The sequence below is a fragment of the Felis catus genome, chromosome D1, assembly GCF_018350175.1.
Source record: "Felis catus isolate Fca126 chromosome D1, F.catus_Fca126_mat1.0, whole genome shotgun sequence".
Lineage (NCBI taxonomy): Eukaryota > Metazoa > Chordata > Mammalia > Carnivora > Felidae > Felis > Felis catus.
The window spans coordinates 105,066,868-105,086,961 of record NC_058377.1 but is presented as its reverse complement, the minus strand read 5'-3'; the positions used below and the strand labels follow the sequence as shown (position 1 = coordinate 105,086,961).

General features: G+C 58.4%; 1 protein-coding gene across 5 annotated transcripts in view; it reads left to right on the top strand.

Moving 5' to 3' along the window:
- VPS37C (VPS37C subunit of ESCRT-I) overlaps positions 1–17,403 on the top strand; it is a 29,256-nt gene extending 11,853 nt beyond the window's left edge. For 3 of the 5 annotated variants that reach the window (XM_023239893.2, XM_045039378.1, XM_023239891.2), the window contains exons 2-5: positions 9,893–9,990; positions 13,413–13,584; positions 14,275–14,357; positions 15,114–17,403. In XM_023239893.2, the coding sequence (XP_023095661.1) occupies positions 9,898–9,990; positions 13,413–13,584; positions 14,275–14,357; positions 15,114–15,836 (1,071 nt within the window). In that variant the 5' untranslated portion in view covers positions 9,893–9,897 and the 3' untranslated portion in view covers positions 15,837–17,403. Of the gene's footprint in view, positions 1–1,197; positions 1,624–9,892; positions 9,991–13,412; positions 13,585–14,274; positions 14,358–15,113 lie in introns of those variants that run through there. The other 2 variants (XM_045039377.1, XM_023239892.2) reach the window with 2 other exon arrangements.
- Positions 17,404–20,094: the final 2,691 nt, after the last annotated feature.

Genomic DNA, 20,094 nt, shown 5'->3' with positions numbered 1-20,094 from the left:
AGGTGTTTTTGACGCGAGGGGTGGGATGGGGCCAGGCCTCTCTAACTCAGGCATAGGGAACTGCACGGGTTGCTATGGTAACTACTTGCTACTTGTGGGAAATGTACAAGAAGCCCACGGCCTTTACAACGCTCCCTGCAGGGTGATTTTGGGCTTGAAGTAGCTTGCAAGTCAGTGTGGTGTGGTAGGGGTGAGGAGGGGAGCGACTGGAACCTGTGCTTTATCTCCAGCCGGGAGCCGGGAAATCCAGAGGCACCCTGCCCAGTCACAGTCTGGGTCCCGATTCAGTTATGGCAGTCACTTTGCTTACTCGATATTGAGCTCCAGGGGCGTCAGGAGGCGCCCCGAATCATCGGATTACCCCCAAGAGGCAGAATAATTAACGTTTGTTCAGTGCTCTGGAGCTTGCAAAGCCATCTCGGGGCCGTGTGCTCATCTGAGGCACAAAACCCCTACGGTAGGATTATCGTCACAGAGCCCATTTTCCAGGTAGGGAAACTGAGGTGAAGAGACTTGATCAGGGTCACACAGCTCCAGGGTTGTGGAGCCAAAGCGCAGACCCTGGGCATCAGTCCACATTCCCTGCTTTTCTCTGCATCCTGTTGGGGGAAAGCTGGCATTAACTGTTCAGACAGAGACAAGGGGCATAAGAGGCACCAGGCAGCTCCGAGGCTGGCATACCTTGTTCTGATCTGAGCTCAGAAAATACTGCATTTTGCTTTACTTTTTTTTTTTCATTTATTTTTGAGAGAGGGGGTAGGGGCAGAGAGTGACAGGGAGAGAGAGAATCCCAAGCAGGCTGGCCACTGACAGCGCAGGGCTCGAACTCACAAAGATCGTGAGATGGTGGCTAGAGCTGAAACCAAGAGTCGGATGCTTAACTGACTGAGCCATCCAAGTGCCCCTCTACTTTCTTTTTTTTTTTTTTTTTTAAGTTTATTTATTTTGAGAGAGAGCGAGCGAGAGCGCCCGTGTGAGTGCATACGTGCACAGGTGAGCGGCGGAGGGGCAGAGAGAGAGAATCCCAAGCAGGCTCCAGGCTGACAGCGTGGAGCCTGACATGGGGCTCGAACTCCCGAACTGTGAGGCCATGCCCACAGCCGAAATCAAGAATCAGGATGCCCAACCGACTTTTTAAAGGCACCCTTACTTTTTTTTTTTTTTTTTTTTTTTTTTTTAGCGTTTACCCTTGTAAAGGATCTGATATCAGTTTATTAGTGTTTACCCTTGTAAAGGATCTGATATTTGTTTTTGAGCTGAACAGTCCTGGCAAAGATGCAGATTGAGCAGGAGCCCCAGTGCGTTGTCCCCCTCTCTCCCCCATCAAGGACAGATCTGGAAGGCGGCCCTGAGTTTGAACCCTTCCCAGCACCCTTCTCCCTCGAGACATCCTCAGCCCCCTCCACCCCACCCCAGGGAGCAGCGGGAAAGGGCACTTCCTCTGGCCTCCACCCCCCAGGGTATCACATAGTCACCTTTGGGCCTCGCTATCCTCGCTAGATCGTGTTCCTCTTGTTCCGGACGTGTGAGATCGATGTAGCCAAGATATCAAGTGATGGAAAGAAGGCGACACCGAGAGATGCAGGGCCAGTGGCCGGAGACTTCGTTTCCCCTCCTGGTCGCGTGCGTACTACCCGGGCCCCGGGGCCGCACCTGCGAGCCTGTCCCCTTGCTTGTGGTGGCTGCTCCAGCCTCGTCGGCCCCCATTCTCAGCGCTTGGTGGCAAAAGCTGGGCCCAGGGTGCCCGTGCAGTGCCCTTGTCACCTCATCCCCCTGTCCTCCCTGCTTTTCTGTGGCATCTGTCCTCCGGGCACGTGTCTCTCATGGAGGGACCCACCCGGCGTTTCGTCGTTTTACAACTTTTGTGTTGGCTACTGGAATTTTAAAAAGGGAGAGGTGTGGGGCGCCTGGGTGGCGCAGTCGGTTGAGCGTCCGACTTCAGCCAGGTCACGATCTCGCGGTCCGGGAGTTCGAGCCCCGCGTCGGGCTCTGGGCTGATGGCTCGGAGCCTGGAGCCTGTTTCCGATTCTGTGTCTCCCTCTCTCTCTGCCCCTCCCCCGTTCATGCTCTGTCTCTCTCTGTCCCAAAAATAAATAAACGTTGAAAAAAAAAATTTAAAAAGGGAGAGGTGTCCCCTGCATCTGCATTCCTGGCTTCCCCAGGAGACCTGGCGGCTCTGGGCCGCCCTCCTTCCTGCAGGAGGTGCCTGCGCTGGGCTGGCCCCTGAGGCCAGTGCCTGCCTGGCCCTGGTGGGTGCCCGAGTTCATGAGCTCGGGTGTAGGTGAGAGCTGCGGAGGAGACAAAACAGGACAAAACAAAAAGTTTTTCTTCCTTTTTATTAGCAAGGAAACAGTGACTTTTTCTCTCCTTGTGGAGGGAATGCAGATTAGCACATGCGTTGCCTTTCCCACTTTGTTCCCAGTCTGATTCCCTTTGAGTCGATGGTGTCACCCCCCAAACAGAGGTGTTACCTCGCTGTACTTGTGAATGCTGTAGAGCCACCTGTCTGTGCCTCCAGCCTTCTCCTCCCCTCTCTCAGCTGTGTGGGTCTGTAGCGGCTCCTTACAAGGGCCCTGCTGTCACCTGCCCTTGGCCTCTGGCTCCTGTCCCAACACCAGCTGCCCCCTTTCAGTGAGGACTTGCAGGCCTCTGACACCCCCCCCCCCACCCCTCAGAGCCGTCCACCTTTCCCCTCCTCACTCCACTGGTCCCCACCTGTGCTACGTCCCCTCGTCCGTGCATTCACCGTGATGGGTTCTCAAGGTTTTTGCTTTTTAAAACTGAATCGAGGGGCGCCTGGGTGGCTCAGTTGGTTAAGCGTCGACTCTTGGTTTCGGCTCAGGTCATGATCTCACGGTTTCGTGAGTTCCAGCCCCGCATCAGGCTCTGTGCTGGCAGCGCTGAGCCTGCTTAGGATGCTCTCTGCCCTTCCCCTGCCCACACTGTCTCTGTCTCTCTCAAAAATAAATAGGGGCGCCTGGGTGGCTCAGTCGGTTAAGCATCCGACTTCGGCTCAGGTCACGATCTCGCGGTATGTGAGTTCGAGCCCCGCGTCGGGCTCTGTGCTGACTGCTCAGAGCCTGGAGCCTGTTTCAGATTCTGTGTCTCCCTCTCTCTCTGACCCTCCCCCGTTCGTGCTCTGTCTCTCTCTGTCTCAAAAATAAATAAATGTTAAAAAAAAAAAATTAAAAAAAAATAAATAAATAAAAACTGAATTGCGTCGAGGGGAGTTGGCCTCAGATTTTTTTTTTAATGTTTATTTATTTTTGAGACAGAAACAGAGCATGAACAGGGGAGGGGCAGAGAGAGAGGGAGACACAGACTCCGAAACAGGCTCCAGGCTCTGAACTGTCAGCACAGAGCCTGACACGGGGTTCGAACCCACGAACTGTGAGATCATGACCTGAGCCGAAGTCAGATGCTTCACCGACTGAGCCACCCAGGTGCCCCTGGCCTCAGTTTTATATGTTGGGGTTGTGCCTGGTGCATAGTAAAAACTCAGAGTTTATTTGCACCCCTCTGCCCCCAATCATCCTTCCTCCTTTTAGTTGGGGTCTTGTGCAGTTCTTGGCGGGTAGTAATTGCCCCATAAACATTTGCTCAGTGAAGGCATAGAGAGATGAAGGAAGGCGTGGTAAAGGGAAGTAGGCCTGTTCTCGAATCTCCACATCTTGCATATGACTCTCTGCCAGCTGACTGACCTGTCCTCTCCCTCCCTGCCGTGGTCTGTTTTTTCTGGAAGCCCTGCTGTGAGCTATCAGTGGGCCAGGGTCTGTGCCAGGCACTGGGGAGACGCAGGTGAACAAGACCATCCCCCTGCCTTCAAGGGGGCCCGTGTCTTTTCCTCTGTCCCCTCCTGCAGACCCCATCTGAGAAGTACCCAGTATCCTCTTGGGCAACTTGGCCAGTAGAAGGGGGTCTGAGTCAGGGCCCGGGGTGCTGAGGGGCGTGGTGATTGCACTTGTCAGGCTCCAGAAGCAAAGCCCGTGGACCGGGGGTCCCCAGATGACTTCTCCATAATGTCCCAGTTCTCTGCGTTGTAACATCCCTGGTCACAGCTGCTTTGAGGAGTGCCGGTTTGGGTTTTCCTGGCGGTGGGTGCCCAGGCTTCAGGGGCACCTGCTTTGTGGGCCTTGGGCAGAATGTCCTGTTCGCCCCTCCCTTTCCAAATTCTGAACCCAGAGAAGTGCTTGCTGTGTTCAGCCTCACCGGGTGGCCCTGAGAATCAGGGGGTGGCTCTGTGACTTCTGAAAGGCTTCGGGAGCTTCCAAGGGCAGGGGAAGCCACGATAAATCCCTACAAGATTACACTTGCCAGCCCAGGCCTGAGCTGTTGTCGGAGGGCGGGGTCGTGAGCCACCTCTGTCCCGGAGGTGGGGACCCAGGATGGGCCTGGATAATTGGCGTGCTCGCGTGGGATTGTAATCTCTGCATCTCGGGCAACCTTATAACTAAAGCATCTTCGTGGCTCTCCTGCGAAGGGCAGGGCAGGTGGGGCAGAGGTGCTTGTGATGTTACAGCAGCAGGGGTGGAAGGAGACTTGGGCCTCCCGTGGTGTGACCCCAACAGCTTATAGGACCTTGGGTAATACCCTGTTTGTTTCTGGGCTTCCTTTTATCTCTGAAATAGGGATAATTAAGCCTCGTGTTTGCTTTAGTTACTGGAGTGATTATATAAACTAATGGCAGAGTTGGCTAAGGGGCCTGTTCTGAAGCCCGCAGTGAAATGGCATCGACACAGGAGAGTGGTCTTTTGCAACCACGGGGCTGAGATGTTTCTTTTTCTGGATACGGGGGCGGTCATCTTTCCCAAGTCGGGGAGCGGCCGGGATAGTCATCACAGACAGGAGCCAGAACACTCTCCCGTCCCTTTGATCTTCCGAGTTCAAGAAGGTGCACGCGAAGGTGCCTACCTGGGAGGGAAGTGGGGGCAACCTTGGCACCTAGGAGCACCCCCCTGGGGATGGGGCGTCCCAGGCAGGGACAGTGCCGGGAGAGCGTGGTCTCTGTAAGAGATCTGTGTGCTTCATTCATGGCCCACTTTGGGGAGAATTCCCGCTGTCTGCAAGATGGCGATTTTTCGGGTCACCAGCTAGATGTTACAGGGATTTGTGTCGCAGGGATTTCAAGGCCATCAAAGAGCCAGGTGTGGGGCTTTAGATGGCAGAGAAAGATTGTCACGTGGAGCGGCCACACACCTCCGTGCACCGCAGCTAATTTTATTTCTTGATTGGCCACCATTCTTAACACAGCAGAGTCCCCTTTCTTGCTAAGTGTCTACAGTAGCTTCCTGCCAGACTTTGATGACCGGTGACATCCTCGGTGCTGTGGCCGTCCCCGTCCCTGGTGAAAGCAGCAGTGGCCTCGTGCAGGTTGTAGCAACATCAGGCCCTTCTTTGTGCGACTCGGGGAGGGGACTGGGCCACTCTGCTCTCACGGACGTCCATCGAACGCCCACGCTCACTGCCGGTTCAAGGAGGGACACTAGATACACGGAGGTATCGAGAGCTCTGTGTCAGCCCCAGCGGGAAAACAGTTCAGAAGGTTATAAAATACTGGAATGTTTGACAAAGGTTTTGTTTTGGTGGCTTTTCTCTAGTCAAAACATTTCCCTTTTGGAGGGGAAACAGGAAAAGTGGCCGGTGAAGGCAAGCCCATCGAGGGAGCCAGTCTCCTGCGGTGGCTGTAGGGTGGCTTCTGTGTCAGTGCCTCCCAGTCAGGCCGGCTCCCGGTGCCTTCTGGGCCTCCAGCCCAGCGCAGACCCTCCCCCTCGACGTACCCCCCCACTTGGCCTCTGCGTCTTGTGGGTTTCCTGGCCTCTGGAAGCCTGACCGTGCAGCAGGCATGCGCTGTATAAATCTCCCCGTGGACGTGGCCCCGCCTGGACTCTTCTGGAGAGCGGTAGCCTCCTTGTTCTGCTGGTTGGTCTTGAGACCGTGGTGGCTGCTTCTGACGCTGCCTCACTGGGCCCACGGCCACGGGGCTGCAAACCTGGAGCCTCAGTCCCCGGGCTGGAGACCCCTGTCTCCTGCCTGGCCCCACCGTGCCTATACGAGCCAAGCCCTAGGTGCCCGAGGGAGCTGCGTTTCGGGTCCTGGCAGAGGTCCCTCTGTAGAAACAACACAGGAGGTTGAGTCCTGCGTTCTCATCCTGCCTCCGCGTGGACCGGTTGACAAATCCCTTCCTCTCCAAGGTCTTTGCTTTTCCTCTGTCAGGTGAGGCTGGGCCCGCCTGAGTTCCCTCAGAGGGAGGGGAAAGCAAGGCAACAGTGCCAAACTGGTTTGACCCTGGGTAGCTCAGTTAAAATGAAAACTCCGTTAAAATTCATTTGAGAGCCCTAGAGAGTTCTGGGTCTGGGAGAAGACTTGGAACTCAGGCGATTGTGAGGCACGTGGTGCGAAGTCCCGGACTGGGGAGGGCACTGCCCCGTTCACTCACCCAGCTGTGTGACCTCGGGTGAGTTACTTCTCCTCTGTGAGCCTCCTCCGTGAGGTCGGGTGACAGTGGTACTCACTGTGGTCAGGGTCCTCGTAACGGCAGGCATTTGTGGAGTGTGCACTGAGTGCCAGGCATGGACGGAGAAACTAAGGCACCGAGAGGTTAAATGAGCCGGCTCCTAAGTAGCAGGGAAGGAATCACACCCAGACAGCCTGACTGCAGAATCCGTTCTCCTAACCGCTAGGCCAGTGGCTCTCCAAGTGTGTTTCCAGGGCCTCTGGGGGTCTTTGAGACCCTTTCAGGCTGCCTGTGAGATCAGGATGATTCTCATGAGCTAAGACATTTTCCTTTTTACTGTGTTTCTCGCATGAGTATACAGTGGGGTTTTCGGAGGGTACATGGCACGTGATCACATGATTGTTCTAGTGGTTAATGGAATACGGGGGCTTGCGTATTCTTTTTTTTTTTTTTTTAATATTTATTTTTGGGAGAGCGCAAGCAGGGGAGAGGTAGAGAAAGGGGGACAAAGGATCCGAAGCAGGCTCTGTGCTGACAGTCTGACAGCAGCGAGCCTGATGCGGGGCTCCAACTCACAAACTGCGAGATCGTGACCTGGGCCGAAGTCGGGCGCTCAACCGACTGAGCCACCCAGGGGGCCCTGCGTATTCTTGTATTTGAAAAGTGTCTCTCCCTGGCCACCATGAACAGGTGTATCCATCTAGACAACCATCTCATCTTAAGAAGGTTATAAAACCCCTATGTTATATAAGCAGCATGTTTATTTATAGAAATGACTCTTCACCCAGAAGAATCCCCTTGAGATCCGTTCACGTTGTATACATCAATTCGCTCCTTTTTACTGGAGAGTAGCACATAACTAGTGCAGCCGTACCACAGATCGTATGATCGTTTACTAACTGGGTGGTTTCCCATTGGGTTGTTTCCAAGCCCAGGCTATTCCACTTAAAGCTTCTAGGAACATTAAAAAAAAAAAAAAATGAAAAAAATGGCTCGCTTTTAATACCTAATATGGTCCGTACCGACACCTAAACTCCACACAAGGGAACCTTCTTCGGGTTCCTCCATAATGTTCGGGGTGGGAGGTGTCCTGAGACCAAGAGCTGTATGCGACCTGTTGCTCGAGGCCACGTTGCCTTGTGTGGGACACAGAGCGCGACACCCGCCGTGCGAAGTGGTTGGGGGAGGGTTACTCTGCTCGGGGCTCCCCCGGTGGGTGCACGGGACCCCCCCCCCCCCCGTGTGGAGGAATGAAGCCTGTACCCGCTGGGGTTTCTGTACACGCCCTGCCGACCTTGCCGGGGGTGTGTGGTCCGCCAGCTGCCCCCCCCGGAGCTTCCCTTGGCCCCCGGCTCTGCGCTCAGCCCCGACCGCAGGAGCGGGCAGACACCCTGTTCTGGGCTTGGACCCCGGCTGGGCGCTGCTGCTGTTGTGGGTGTGAAGGCCCGGCAAGTTCTCAGCCGGATCTGGGCCACGCTGGAGGCCTAATAAGTAATATCTGTGGTGTTGGAGCCTCGGGCCGGCATTTGCACTAAGCCAGACCTTGCGCTAAGCTAGCGCTTTGTCTGCCCTCCCTCTCTGAGCCTCACACCGGCCCATTCTGCTGATGAAGGCCCGGAGGCTCAGGGAGGTTCCCGTTTGTCCTGCGGGTCCCGTCGATGGCCGACCCCCTCGGTTGGCCGCGTGGTAGCAGCGTGCCTCCCGAGTTCTTCCCGGGGCCTGTTCTAGCTGCCGTTCCCCTGCTCCAGCTTTTAGACCAAGGCTTTTTGGAGCAGCAGGGTGAGACGTGGACCAGAAGGGTGTTGAATTTTGAGGCTGCCGTTTCCTGATCTTTCTGGTCCCCACCCGGAAAGAGCCAACTGCCTGCCCCGGGGCAGGACCAGGAGGGACCACACATGCAAAAGGCATGCGCTCCCTTGCCCAGTAACCTGTGGCCTCCGCCGTCACCCGACTAGCCGGGAGCTGTCGCCTTTCTTGGAACCTGGCCCTGGATCAGCTGGATCAGCATCCCCAAGGGAGATTCTGGATTTCTGGGCCCGCCCTGGCCTAGTGACACAGAACTCTACCTTTGGGACTGGGGCGCCTGCGTTTTCAGAGGGCTTCCCCCTGGGGTTCAGGCGCGTACCTGCACTTGACATTCCTTGCCTCGGAGGTTCGGGACCACCCTGAACCCTCAGGAGAGAAGAGACGGTGGTGGTGCCTCTGTTTGGCTAGCTCTTTCTCAGGAGGGTGACCCTGTATTTTGTTGTCGAAACTAGGGCACTTTTGAGCATCAGAAGGGAGTACCGTTAACAGCCGTGCCGGCACATGAGGAGTAAGCCGGTGCTTTGCTGGTGAATGGGGTGGGTGTCCCTGTTGATCCATTTCTCCTTTCATCTTTCTGATGACCTGGGAGATACCAGCCCCTTCCATTGCAGACGGGGAGACTAAGACCTGGACAGGGCCGCTTCCGACCACACGGGCGTAACCTTGGTTCTTGATTGCAAAGCACCTCCTTGGATTCACCATCACTGTCATCTCGCGCTAGCTGAGCACAGTACCCGGGAGGACTGGGGGCCTCCAGGTCTTGCTATCTTTCGAACCTGGAATCTTTTGAAAACTAACATCACTTTCATAATGAGAAAAATCTACATCGAAGCTATAAAATGTGCTTCTGGAAAAGACAGCAGGGGAATCCTGTCAGCAGAAAGGAAGAGTGTGCTGGGGGTGTCTGTGCTGCCTTCTCCAGGTCCCCGGGGCTCCCTCTCGGGGCTTGGCTGTGACCCCTCTGTCACACAGACAATCGATGTCCCTCTGGGCAGAGTGACAGAGGGGGAGGGTTGCTAAAACCAGCTCTCCCGTCCAAGCAGATGTTCTTTGTGGGTCGGTCAGCGTCCTTTGCCTTCTGATTGCCCTAGGGGCCAATTTGATTATTTTTTGTGGTCGTTCTTCTCCGAGGAGACCTGCATGTGACGGTCCGTTTCTGTGGCACGTGGAGGGGACTGCAGTTGCAGAGAATACTTGAGGGAAGCCCAAGGTTGTCGGTGCGCTAGATAAAACTAGCTGCGATGCCCTTGAGCCTGTGATGCTGAGGCCGCAGAGCCCCCGTGTGTGAAGGTTTGGGTGTGTTTCTGGTTCAGACAGAAATAGACACTTAGCGGAGGTCATGCTGGCATCGGGGCTGACAGGCGGCCTGGGGCCAACGTAGTCTCTGTCCCTGGCTACCCGTCCTGTCCTGCCCTGTCCCGTGTGCACCTTGGGTAGTTTCATCCCGCACCGTAAGGAATCCCAGTTTTGCCTCTGGCTGCCCAGTGCTTTCACATACCTGTTGCTCATGGTTTGGGAGAAGGAGTGGCTTCTTGGTGTCCCCGGGGACAGGGGATGGCAGGGTGGCCGGAATGTGCTGGAAACATCGTCGGAAAACTGTGGTTTGTCTCTTGCTTCGCTCTGTGTTCACAGGGAGGATGGAGACACTAAAAGACAAGACCTTGGAGGAGCTGGAGGAAATGCAGAACGACCCGGAGGCCATTGACCGGCTGGCCCTGGAGTCCCCTGAGGTAGAGCAAAGCTGTCCTGGGGCCCAAGGAAGAAGGAAGGCCAGCAGGTGGGACTGAGGCCCTGCTTCAGGACGCCGGCCTGGTGGGAGTTTGGGCCACATTCTCCTCTCTTTTCTGTGGCCTTCACCCTGGTTTGGATCAAGCCGGAGGAGCCCCCGAGATCGGGATCCAGTTCCCGGGCCCTCTGGGAGTTCTAGGGGGCAGTGCTAGGGCGTCCAGGGCCCCCATGTGAACTCGGGGGGACCCACCTGCCCCGGGAGTCCCCACGTTGTTGTTCCAGCCTGAATCTGGAGGTTTCTAAAGGTACTGCTACTGTTCTGTAGCTGCCTTTCCCCAGGGGCCTTGTGTGGCCCTGCGTCTCCGGAGGAGCCCTTCTTGGGCTCATCTCCTGTTTCCTCTACCAAAGGGCGCCTAGCCAGCTCCGCTGTCCGCAGTCCCCCTGGGAATAAAATCATCCTTGCAGACGTGTAGAGCTTTACACTTTATAAAGGCTTTCCTGCCCTCCTGTGTCCTCAACCGTGACTCCCCCTGTGAGGTCAGGAGACTGGACGTGGCCGAGACCTGGGTATACCGTGGTCCTACCCTGAGCGGCGCCAGCCTGCCCACTGCTCTGGAAACCCCTTCCGCTGCCCCTAACGCCGGGCGGAGACCCAAGCACAAGCGATGCCGAGCTCATCTGATGGGCGCTTGGAATATATTTTTATTTTCACTGATGAACAGGCATGGTGTGTCTTTCCTGGGGGTTCACGACCTGTTCTCGACAGAAGGGAAGCCACGCCGCCTAGCTTCTTCCTGCTTTCTGTAGGGGTGCGTAGCGAGGCTGTATTCCCTTGCCTTTCCTCGCCTGTGCTCTCGCTGCCCGCCCCGCGACCTGCCCCTCTACCCAGATGAGCAATCTTTGCCGGGGGGTAGGGATCAAAGAGGGGGCAGGGACGCAGTAGGGGGCAGGGTCTGAAGAGAGGTGGGGGCGCTCCGTGGCACATCCTGGTGCCTGAGCTCGCTCCGCGAGGACAGAAAGCAAAGCCTGTGTCGGTTAAGCTGCAGGCCTGCCTCTGTGGTCAGTTAGGCCGTGACTCTGCCGGGGTCTGCCTCAGCTGGCATAGTGCTGGGCGTAGAACAGGGTTTTTTGTCTGTTTGTTTTTTTAATTTTAGAGACACAGAGAGAGTGTGTTCGAGCAGGGGAGGGGCAGAGAGAGAGAGAAAGAGAGAGAGAGAAAGTGAGTGAGTCCTAAGCAGGCTCTGTGCTCAGTGAGGATCCCGATGTGGGGCTCCCATCCCACGACCCTGGGATCATGACCTGAGCCACAGTCAGGAGTCAGATGCTCAACCGACTGAGCCACCCAGGCACCCCGGGCGCAAAGTGCTTCTTGACTCTGCCGTGAGCACAGGTTATAGGAATCCCAAGGCCAGCTCTGAATGGCACGTGAAACTTGGCAGAAGCGAGCCTTCACAGAAGTATCACTACTTGACTTCCAAGCTGAGCAGGCTGATAGAATCTACGCCGAAGTGCAGAAAATGGCCGCACCACGTCTTGGGCTGCAGGCAACGCGAATTTTGTGGCGTGCCGCCAGCCTGACCGATCGATTTGAATCCTCCGCGGGGAAAGCTTTCTGGGATCAAGGGGAAGTGAAGCAGGGCAGGCTCCTCAGGCTTGCAAAAGCCCTTGGACGAGGTTTCCACCACGGTCCGTATAAAACACAATTTTACACGTCCCCGTCGCCGTGTGGCTGTGCAGAGAGAGAGGAGCTGGTTCACTTGGGGATGTGGACACTGCTTGGAGAAAAGAGAGCTAGGTAGCAGGGGACCTGTGTCCACACAGGGCAGTGAATGGTGGGGTCGCGGCAGGCTGGTGAGCTCTTTTGACGGGGGTTCCGGAACTGTGGTATCGACCTCTTCTAAGTGACAGCTGGCGGGCTTCATAGTGACCCCCCCAGTGGAGAAAGATTTGGGGGAGGCTGTGGGAGGGGGGGCAGAAATGCATAGGGCAAGGCGTAGGGCAGAATGACACAGCTTCGATATATTTGTTGGTCAAGACCCAGGGAAAAGGCAGTGGACACATGAGGGCCAGACGTTCTATGTAAGGGGCAGCTGAGCAGAGGGCTTCAGGCCTCCTGCTCTGGAGCTTACCCAGTGACTCAAAAGAGTGTCAGTGGCAGCGAATACAGACGGCCCAGATGTGGAGGCAGCTTGCTGTCATAGGGAGACCAGAGAGACCACAGCCAGGCCCATGATCCCTGGGCCCCAGTGGCTGCACTGTGGAGGGGAGGCGGATGTGACGTCCCTCTTCCCCGTCTGGAGCATGAAAAGCAGGCTCCAGTCCTGCCCCTGAGCTCGGATCTCAAGGCCCTGTGGCTGGGGATCAGCAGGAGGGCAGGCTTCCCGGAAGCCCCCTCTTCCCAGGTCCCCATGGCCTGGTGGAGGACGAGCCGGCCCATCACGTGCTGACCAGGGTGGCCCCTGCATGGAAGCCGCCCTTTGCCGAGCTGTGCTCTGAGCCCTCTGCTGGGTGCTGAGTGCTCTCTTTGGTGCCAAGTGTCACTGTCTCAGGGGTGGTGGGTCTGAGCCTCCGCCCTCCTCTCGGTAAAGGGGACTCCCTGGCACGTGGAGGGAGCTTTGGGTCAGAACAGGTCCGGGAAGGGTTCCTGTGGCTGTCGCCTCAGCCGCTAGTGGCAGCCAGGGACCTGGCCGAGGGCCAGAGCGCTGCTTGGCTTGGGTAGGTGCTCTCAGGGGGCGACGTCCGGGGGCAGAGGCTGGCTTCAGGTGGCCACAGGTCGCCCGTGTCGGTGGGAGCCTTCTGCTGGCTGTGAGACTCCACTCCAGTTCTTGGGGGCCCCCTCTGCCCGCTCATCTGCGCAGCTTCTCTGCAGGGCATGCCTGTGGCCTCGGAGGCGAGGACAAGTTTCTCCTGAGTCAGCGTCACGGTCTGGCCCTGCCTTTCTCATCCCTCAGGGTGACTGTTTTGGGGCCTCGTGCACGTCCGGCCTGTGGTCTGGCTTTGGCCACCTTAGCGCACCTCACGGTGGGCCTCTTGCCTCCGAAGCTTGGGGAGAAGTGGTTTGGGAGTTTGGTCCCTTCCCTCCTAGAAAGCCTCTGACTTGTTCCTATTAATTGGTCCCCCTGCTTCCTGGAGGCGTCCGCGGCCCTTGGTGGGCCTGGTTCCTGCTCCCCCTGTGGCCGTGGGCAAAGCTGCCGACCGTCAGTGCGTTTTCCGCACGGATCCGCCACAGAGGGTGTGGGATGAGGTGCCTGGGTCACAGCGCTTTGCTCGGGGTCCGAACCCGGGTCTGTCGGACTCCAGTCGGGGGCATCGCCCACTTCTGCCGCGGTGAGCGATGCGTCCCAGAAGCCCCCGGTCCAGCCTGCCGCGGTGGTGAGTGGCGGTGGTGGGGAGGGTTCTCCCGGTCCACATCCTGTTCCCTTAGGTCCAGGACCTGCAGCTGGAACGAGAGATGGCTCTGGCCACCAACCGCAGCCTGGCCGAGCGGAACCTGGAGTTTCAAGGTCCCCTGGAGATCAGCCGCTCAAACCTCTCGGACAAGTACCAGGAGCTGCGGAAGCTCGTGGAGCGGTGCCAGGAGCAGAAGGCGAAGCTGGGTAGGGGCGGCCTGGGAGCTGCTGGAATAGGTCCCCGTCCTTGCCCCCGGACAGGAAAGGGCCAGCAGTGAGGACGACCGTGTCCCCCGCCCCCGTGCTAAGTGCTTTCCATACGTTTTCTCACAACAGCCTATAAGTGGAGGTACCACTGTTCTTGTTTCAAACATGAGAAGAATGAGGCTCAGAGAGAGTCAGGGACATGGCCAGGGTTACGTGGCCGGATTTGGGCTGGATCCAGACAGCCTGCATTCCGTGCTGTTGCTCACAACGCCACCAGCCCAGCTTCCGGTTTCCAGGGCTGCCCCGGGCTCTCCGCGTCCCGGGATCTGCCATCTGCGAGGTGGGAGGGGCTGTCCCGGTCTGGACAGTGAAGAAAGCCGGATGCTCAGAGAGTGAGGCCGAGCAGGCTTGGGGCTCGCCGGTGCATCTTTGCTTCCTGCTGGCATCGGGTGGCACTGGGGAGGCCGGCTAGCCAAGGTCTGGGCTGGGCTCGGTGGCTAGAGCTCCTCTCTGCCTAGGAAGGTGACCGCAGGGAACTGGGCCACCGGGGGCTCCACAGCAGACCCCAGGGCAGCGGCCGGACCTCGGAACACACAGGGGTCACTCCGAAGGTCTTCGCCCAAACCTTAGCCTCCAGCACCGAATCAAGAGGCGCTTTCAGAATGTTGATCTTTCTGCCCTCCCTTCCAGAGAAGTTTGCTTCAGCGCTGAAGCCAGAGACCTTGTTAGACCTTCTGCAGATCGAAGGCATGAAGATTGAAGAAGAGTCTGAGGTAAGATGGCCGTCGTCACCCCCTCTTCCGGCGGTAGCGTCGGCCCCTGGAGCAGGAGCCCTCGGAACGAGCACTGGGTGCCTGTAGACTCGGGACAGGGGGCTTTAGACGGTGGCACAGATGAGTGACGCCATCGGTCCCGGTGGATGGGGTGAACAGGAGCCTGGTCCCGCTGGCGGGAGCCGGAAGGGCAGCTGCCGGCCGGGCCACAGGGCAGCTGGCAGACCTGGGTACAAGGTGGCCGCAGCAGGAGGCCCCGAGGACTGAAGCCAGGCCCCCGGCCTCTCCCTGGCGGCCTGGCCTCTCTGTTCTGCTTCCCTCTGGCCGTCTCTTCCGTCTGCGGGCAGACTGGCTCCCTCCAGTTCTCCGTGCTCTGGGTGCCGGAAGCTACCAGGTCCTCCCAGCCCGGGGCCCGCCTGCAGTAGGAACCGAGTAGCTGGTGTCCGTGCATTTATTTATCACATACGGGCAGCAGCCACTGCGAGCCCGGCACAGCTCCAGGGGCGGGGGACAGCAATGGCCACAGTAGTCCCTGCCCTCCAGGGGCTGACACCCTGGTGAGGGAGATGGAATACACCAGCGAGCGCAGGTAGCCTGTGTCGGCAGTGATGAGGGCCGCGAGGAGAAATTCCCAAACGGAGGCCAGAGAAGATAGGGGGTGGCTGCAGTGCGCTGAGGTGGGGGTGCCGCAGCCGGGGAACACGAGTGGCCTTGATCCCAGGCAGGCCCGTCGTCACCAGACCTTCTCTCTTCTAGGCCATGGCCGAGAAGTTCCTGGAGGGCGAGGTGCCCTTGGAAACGTTTCTAGAGAACTTCTCCTCCATGAGGATGCTGTCTCACCTGCGCAGGGTGCGCGTGGAGAAGCTTCAGGATGTGATGAGGAAGCCCAGAGTTTCCCAGGAGCCGGCTGGTGACGCCCCTCCTCCGCGCCCCCCGCCCCCGCCTCGCCCGGCCCCCCCGGCGACACCCCCTGTGGCCGAAGAGCCGCCCCCGCCACCGGCGGCCGTGCCTCCCTACCCTTTGCCCTACAGCCCGTCTCCTGGCATGCCCGTGGGCCCCACCGCCCAAGGCGCGCTCCGGCCGGCCCCCTTCCCCGTGGTGTCCCAGCCCTCCTTTTCCTACAGTGGGCCTCTGGGCCCCCCTTACCCGTCAGCCCAGCCGGGACCCCGGGCTGCCGCGGGCTACCCCTGGTCCCCACAAAGGAGCACGCCCCCCCGGCCAGGCTATCCCGCGGCCCCCACTGGTGCCTCTGGCCCCGGATACCCCTTGGCGGGGAGCCGGGCCCCCAGTCCTGGCTATCCTCAACAGACCCCTTACCTCTCGACTGGAGGAAAACCTCCTTACCCAACACAGCCCCAGCTCCCCATCTTCCCAGGCCAGCCCCAGCCCTCAGGCGTCCCCCAGCCGCCCTACCCTCCCGGGCCTGCCCCTCCCTATGGGTTTCCACCACCTCAGGGGCCCTCCTGGCCCGGGTATTAGACACAGTCCCGGCCCTCGGCCCTTCCCTACTTCTACGTGTACCGCAACCTTTGGCCCGCCCACCACTGAGATTCGAGGTTAAATTGCAAGTGGACTTGGGTCCTCCTTGTGGACTTGTGTCAGCACGTGGGAGCCTCGGGGGACCTGGTCGGGAGCGTGCAGGCCCGGAAAGGCGCCGGCAGCGTGACTGGCTTGGCCGCACCAGACGGTCACGGCACTTAGTGGCCTCCTGGGGGAGGGGAGCGCCTCCTTTTGGTGACTGGCTTCAGCTTTTCTGGTGCTAGCCGGGCGGGGAGCTCGGTGCCTCCCCCGTGGGTGTCCGTGTGAGTGGGCAGGTGCGTGTGCTCGCGGGCACGCACTTGTGCTTGCACTCACGGACACCGGAACCCAATGCAATTATCTTCGTGACGAGGGGGGCTCCGGCCCCCGCTCACCCCCTGCCTCTCTCCTGGGATCTCGCACATTCAACCTGGTGCCCACAGCAAGGGACGCGACTCTGCGTCCGTCTGGTCCATTCAAGGATGGCCTGGAGCTAGAGTGGGACTTCAGGGGAGGGAACAGTAAGGAGAAACACTGATTTTTAAATCACACAAAGCCATAATTGAACTCCGATAGGTTGATGTCAGATAAGCTTGTCCCGCGTGCTGGTTTGAACGACGGCAGCAGAGCCAGAGCAGCGAGAAAGCGGGGGGCTGTGAAGGTGGACCCCAGAATCTGAGGCAGAATCTGGAGGGAAGGGGCCAGCTCCGGCCCAGGAGATGGTGTCGCACCGGACTCCTTTAGGAATGGAGCAGCCGCCCTCTCTTCTCTGGGGCCCTCCACTTCCGGTTGACTGCTGAGGCCCGCCCCATCCATCCGCTCCTTTAGTGCCTTGAATCTCATCCGCAGCAGCCCCCTCCCTCCGTCTGCTGCCTCTGGCTCCCTCGTGTAACTCCCCACCCCGGCACCCCTCCTGAGACACACATTAAAGGATGCCCTAACAGCGACTTCCCAAGTGGTGCTTCCTCAGACACCGTGACCGTCACCGGGTCAGAGTCCGCTCCTCTGCTTCCCTCTTGTCGTCAGAATGTAAAGGGCAGGGATTGGGACTCGCGCCGCCTGCAGCCCCCACCCCGGGCACACCGGGGATGTTGAGCGTGTTCGGTGATAACAGAGACAATAGACCAAAGGGGTGTGGTGAGCGGAGCTTTACCTTGGTTGTTCCAGATGGGATCCAGGTCTCGAGGGCAGACTCTGGAGCTGCTATCGGCCAGGAAGTCATATGTGCCTTGAAATGTCCACTACTTGAGTACCCAGCGTCCGGTGGGCCTGGGGTGCTGGGGGCCAACGAGGAAACTCGACTTTCCGGTGCCTGCCCCCCTCCCCGGCCCACGCACCATCGGTGGGTGTTCGCGACGAGACGCTCCATTCGCTGTTGGGTCCTTGCCAATTGTTCTTGCTTCTCGTAAGTTATTTATCAAGAGAAATCACTAATGGACTCTACTGGTTCGAGTGCTTCTGAACTGGATGACCGATCGCCGGTGTGTTTGTGTAATTAATGGCCATAATAAACTTCGATGAGTTACAAGTTGTGCTGTGGCTCGTCCAGTGCGTTTGCGAGGTGAAGATGTGGCTGCCTGGGGCGGGTGTGGAATCCCTTCAGGATCACGCTCTGCTGAGAGGCCTCTTTGATTCCTGTCCACAAAGCCTCATCTATCTGGCTGTCCTCTCTTGAGCTGCTGCCCTCCCCTGCGCCTTTGCCCTGGGGCTAGGCTCTGACGACCTTCCCCTTTTCTCTCCTACTCTCTGGTTTTCTTCTTTTTTTTTTTATTAAAAAAAATTTTTTATTTTAACGTTTATTTATTTTTGAGACAGAGAGACACCGAGCATGAACGGGGGAGGGTCAGAGAGAGGGAGACACACAATCTGAAACAGGCTCCAGGCTCTGAGCTGTCAGCACAGAGCCCGATGCGGGGCTCGAACTCACGGACCGCGAGATCATGACCTGAGCCGAAGTCGGACGCTCAACCGACTGAGCCACCCAGGCACCCCTCTTTCTTTTTTTTTAAATATGAAATTTATTGTCAAATTGGTTTCCATACCACACCCAGTGCTCATCCCATCCTTCGGTGTTTTCTTTCATGCTGGGGGCCTACGTTTTTGCCTCTTCCTGGGCCAGAGCTTGGGCCATGCGAGGCCACAGGCCCCCACCAGGGGGCGTGCGGGGCTCAGCCTAGGGAGCCTGGCGTCGCATTCCTGCCACCCGCTTGGGGGACAGGGCCTGCCTGCTGTCGGCCTGGCCAAGACCCCCCGGGTGGGGCCACGTCTTCCCTTCCAGGTTCTAAACGGATAGAGGGACGGTGGGGCATGAAACTGGCTGCGTACCGAGTGGTCTTCAGCCACCGCCCAGCCTGCTCCCTCTCTGCCGTGAGCTCAGTGGGCTTTTTATCACGAGTGTTGGGAGGGCACCTCCCGCTTTCAGCAGTAAGGGCGGCTCCGGGGGAGTCAGGAGACCAGGCTTCCAGTGGGCCCTCAAGTCAGCCTTTCTGCTTTTCCTTCCCTGCAAAGTGACAAGGACGGGCTGCTTGTGGCCACCACGCAGGGATGCTGTGGATCGCCAGTATTGGATATTCAGCAGGGCCAAGTGACCTGCATGAGCTTGTTGGGTCCTTTCAACAGCGCTTGGAGCCCCAGATCTGAAGCAGGCGAGGGAGACTGCACGATGGGTGGGCCGGGGACCAGGTCGCCTAGCCCGGGGGCGCGGGGGCAGGACCCGCTCCCGGCTGCCTGACCGCCCGCAGGGGCTCCTCCACTGTGCGATGCCTTTGTGGTGTCCGAAGCCGTCCGCCTTCCAGAGTCACACTCCTGAAAAAAGCTCGGGGGATCTAAGCCCACGTTGAGAATCCCTGGGCCTCAAAGTTTTAGGGCCCCCCCCCACCTCCTGAACTCGGGCCCTGCCTTGCAGGTGTCCAGGACTAGGGACACAGGACACCAGGGAGGGCTAGAAGACAACTTGGCTCTGTAGGAAGAGGCCAAAAATCTCACTCTGGCAGCACAATCTGGTCCCTGGCTTGGCCTCGGTCCCAGAGTCGCGGCAGGGAGGCGGCACCATTTTCTGAGGAAGGGCTTGATGGAGAGATGCTTCAGCTGGTCATCCGGGGCACGGGTGCCCCTGCTGCTCCTGGCCCTGCCGTCCCCGCAGGCCCTCCACACCTTAGATCTCGCAGAGGCTCGCCACGCCTCTCCCCACCCTGCATCTGCCGTGTGAAATCACCAGGCGCCTTCCCCGCCCACCCACCGCAGTGGGCCTCCCCTGGCCGCAGAGCCAGCTGCCCAAGGACACACCCTGAGTGTCAAATTTAGAGCCTCAAAGCGATTCCTGGCTTCAGTGAGCAGGGCCCTTCGCTGAGTTAGCTGGGGCCAGGCCACTCGAAACGTCCGTCCGCTCGGCCGTCACGTTAATCCCGTTCTGTACTCCCAGGTCCTAGAGGCACGACAACCTCAAAGCTAGACTTGTTCCAGGTTACTCACGGTGAGCTTTCCTCCGGGGCCTCAGTCTCCCGGACTCCGCTTGAGGAGGGTGTGCTTGAGCCGGGTTGCACACTCACACTCCCCCCCCCACCCCCCCACCCCCGGGGGCGTCTCCGAGGCCGAGAGCGTTCCTACTCGACGGTCCAACCGAACAGGTAGATCTTTTTTGGAGTGCACCACCCAAGCCCGCCACCACTTGGAAAACGAGGTTCCTAAAAAGATTTTTATACTTCAACGCAGCTCCTTTGGTGGGGGGGAAGGGGGGGTTGGGTGGGTTTTAAGCAGGCCATGGTTGTGTTGACGCCGTGCACGGTGGCCAAGCTAGAGAGTCAAGAGCTTTTATCGCGAAAGGTGCTGGTCGCCCCGGAGGGACTGGGGGCGCAGCCTCCGCCCTGGAGGGACTGGGGGCGGGCTGCCCCAAGGCTTGCGGGCTATTTTGAGCTGAAGGCCATCAGACTCTGAGGGCTCCAGAGAAGCTTTTGCCCCGCCCTCTACTACATGGAAGAATCTAAATTGGAGGTCTTTCCAGAATAAGTGTTCTTGCCAGAGATAAATGTTATCTGAGTGACCCATCTGTACGGCGGGGCAAACACCCGATTCCCAAACATCTGCTCTTTTTATCGCCCCTCGAAGTGCAGTGCGTTCCTTCCCTTGAAGTCCCAGAGCCCTACCCCTTCTCCTGAGTTCAGAATGACACAGAGACCTCATGTGGTCCACGTTTGGGATTTCCACGTCTGCGTGGAAGGCC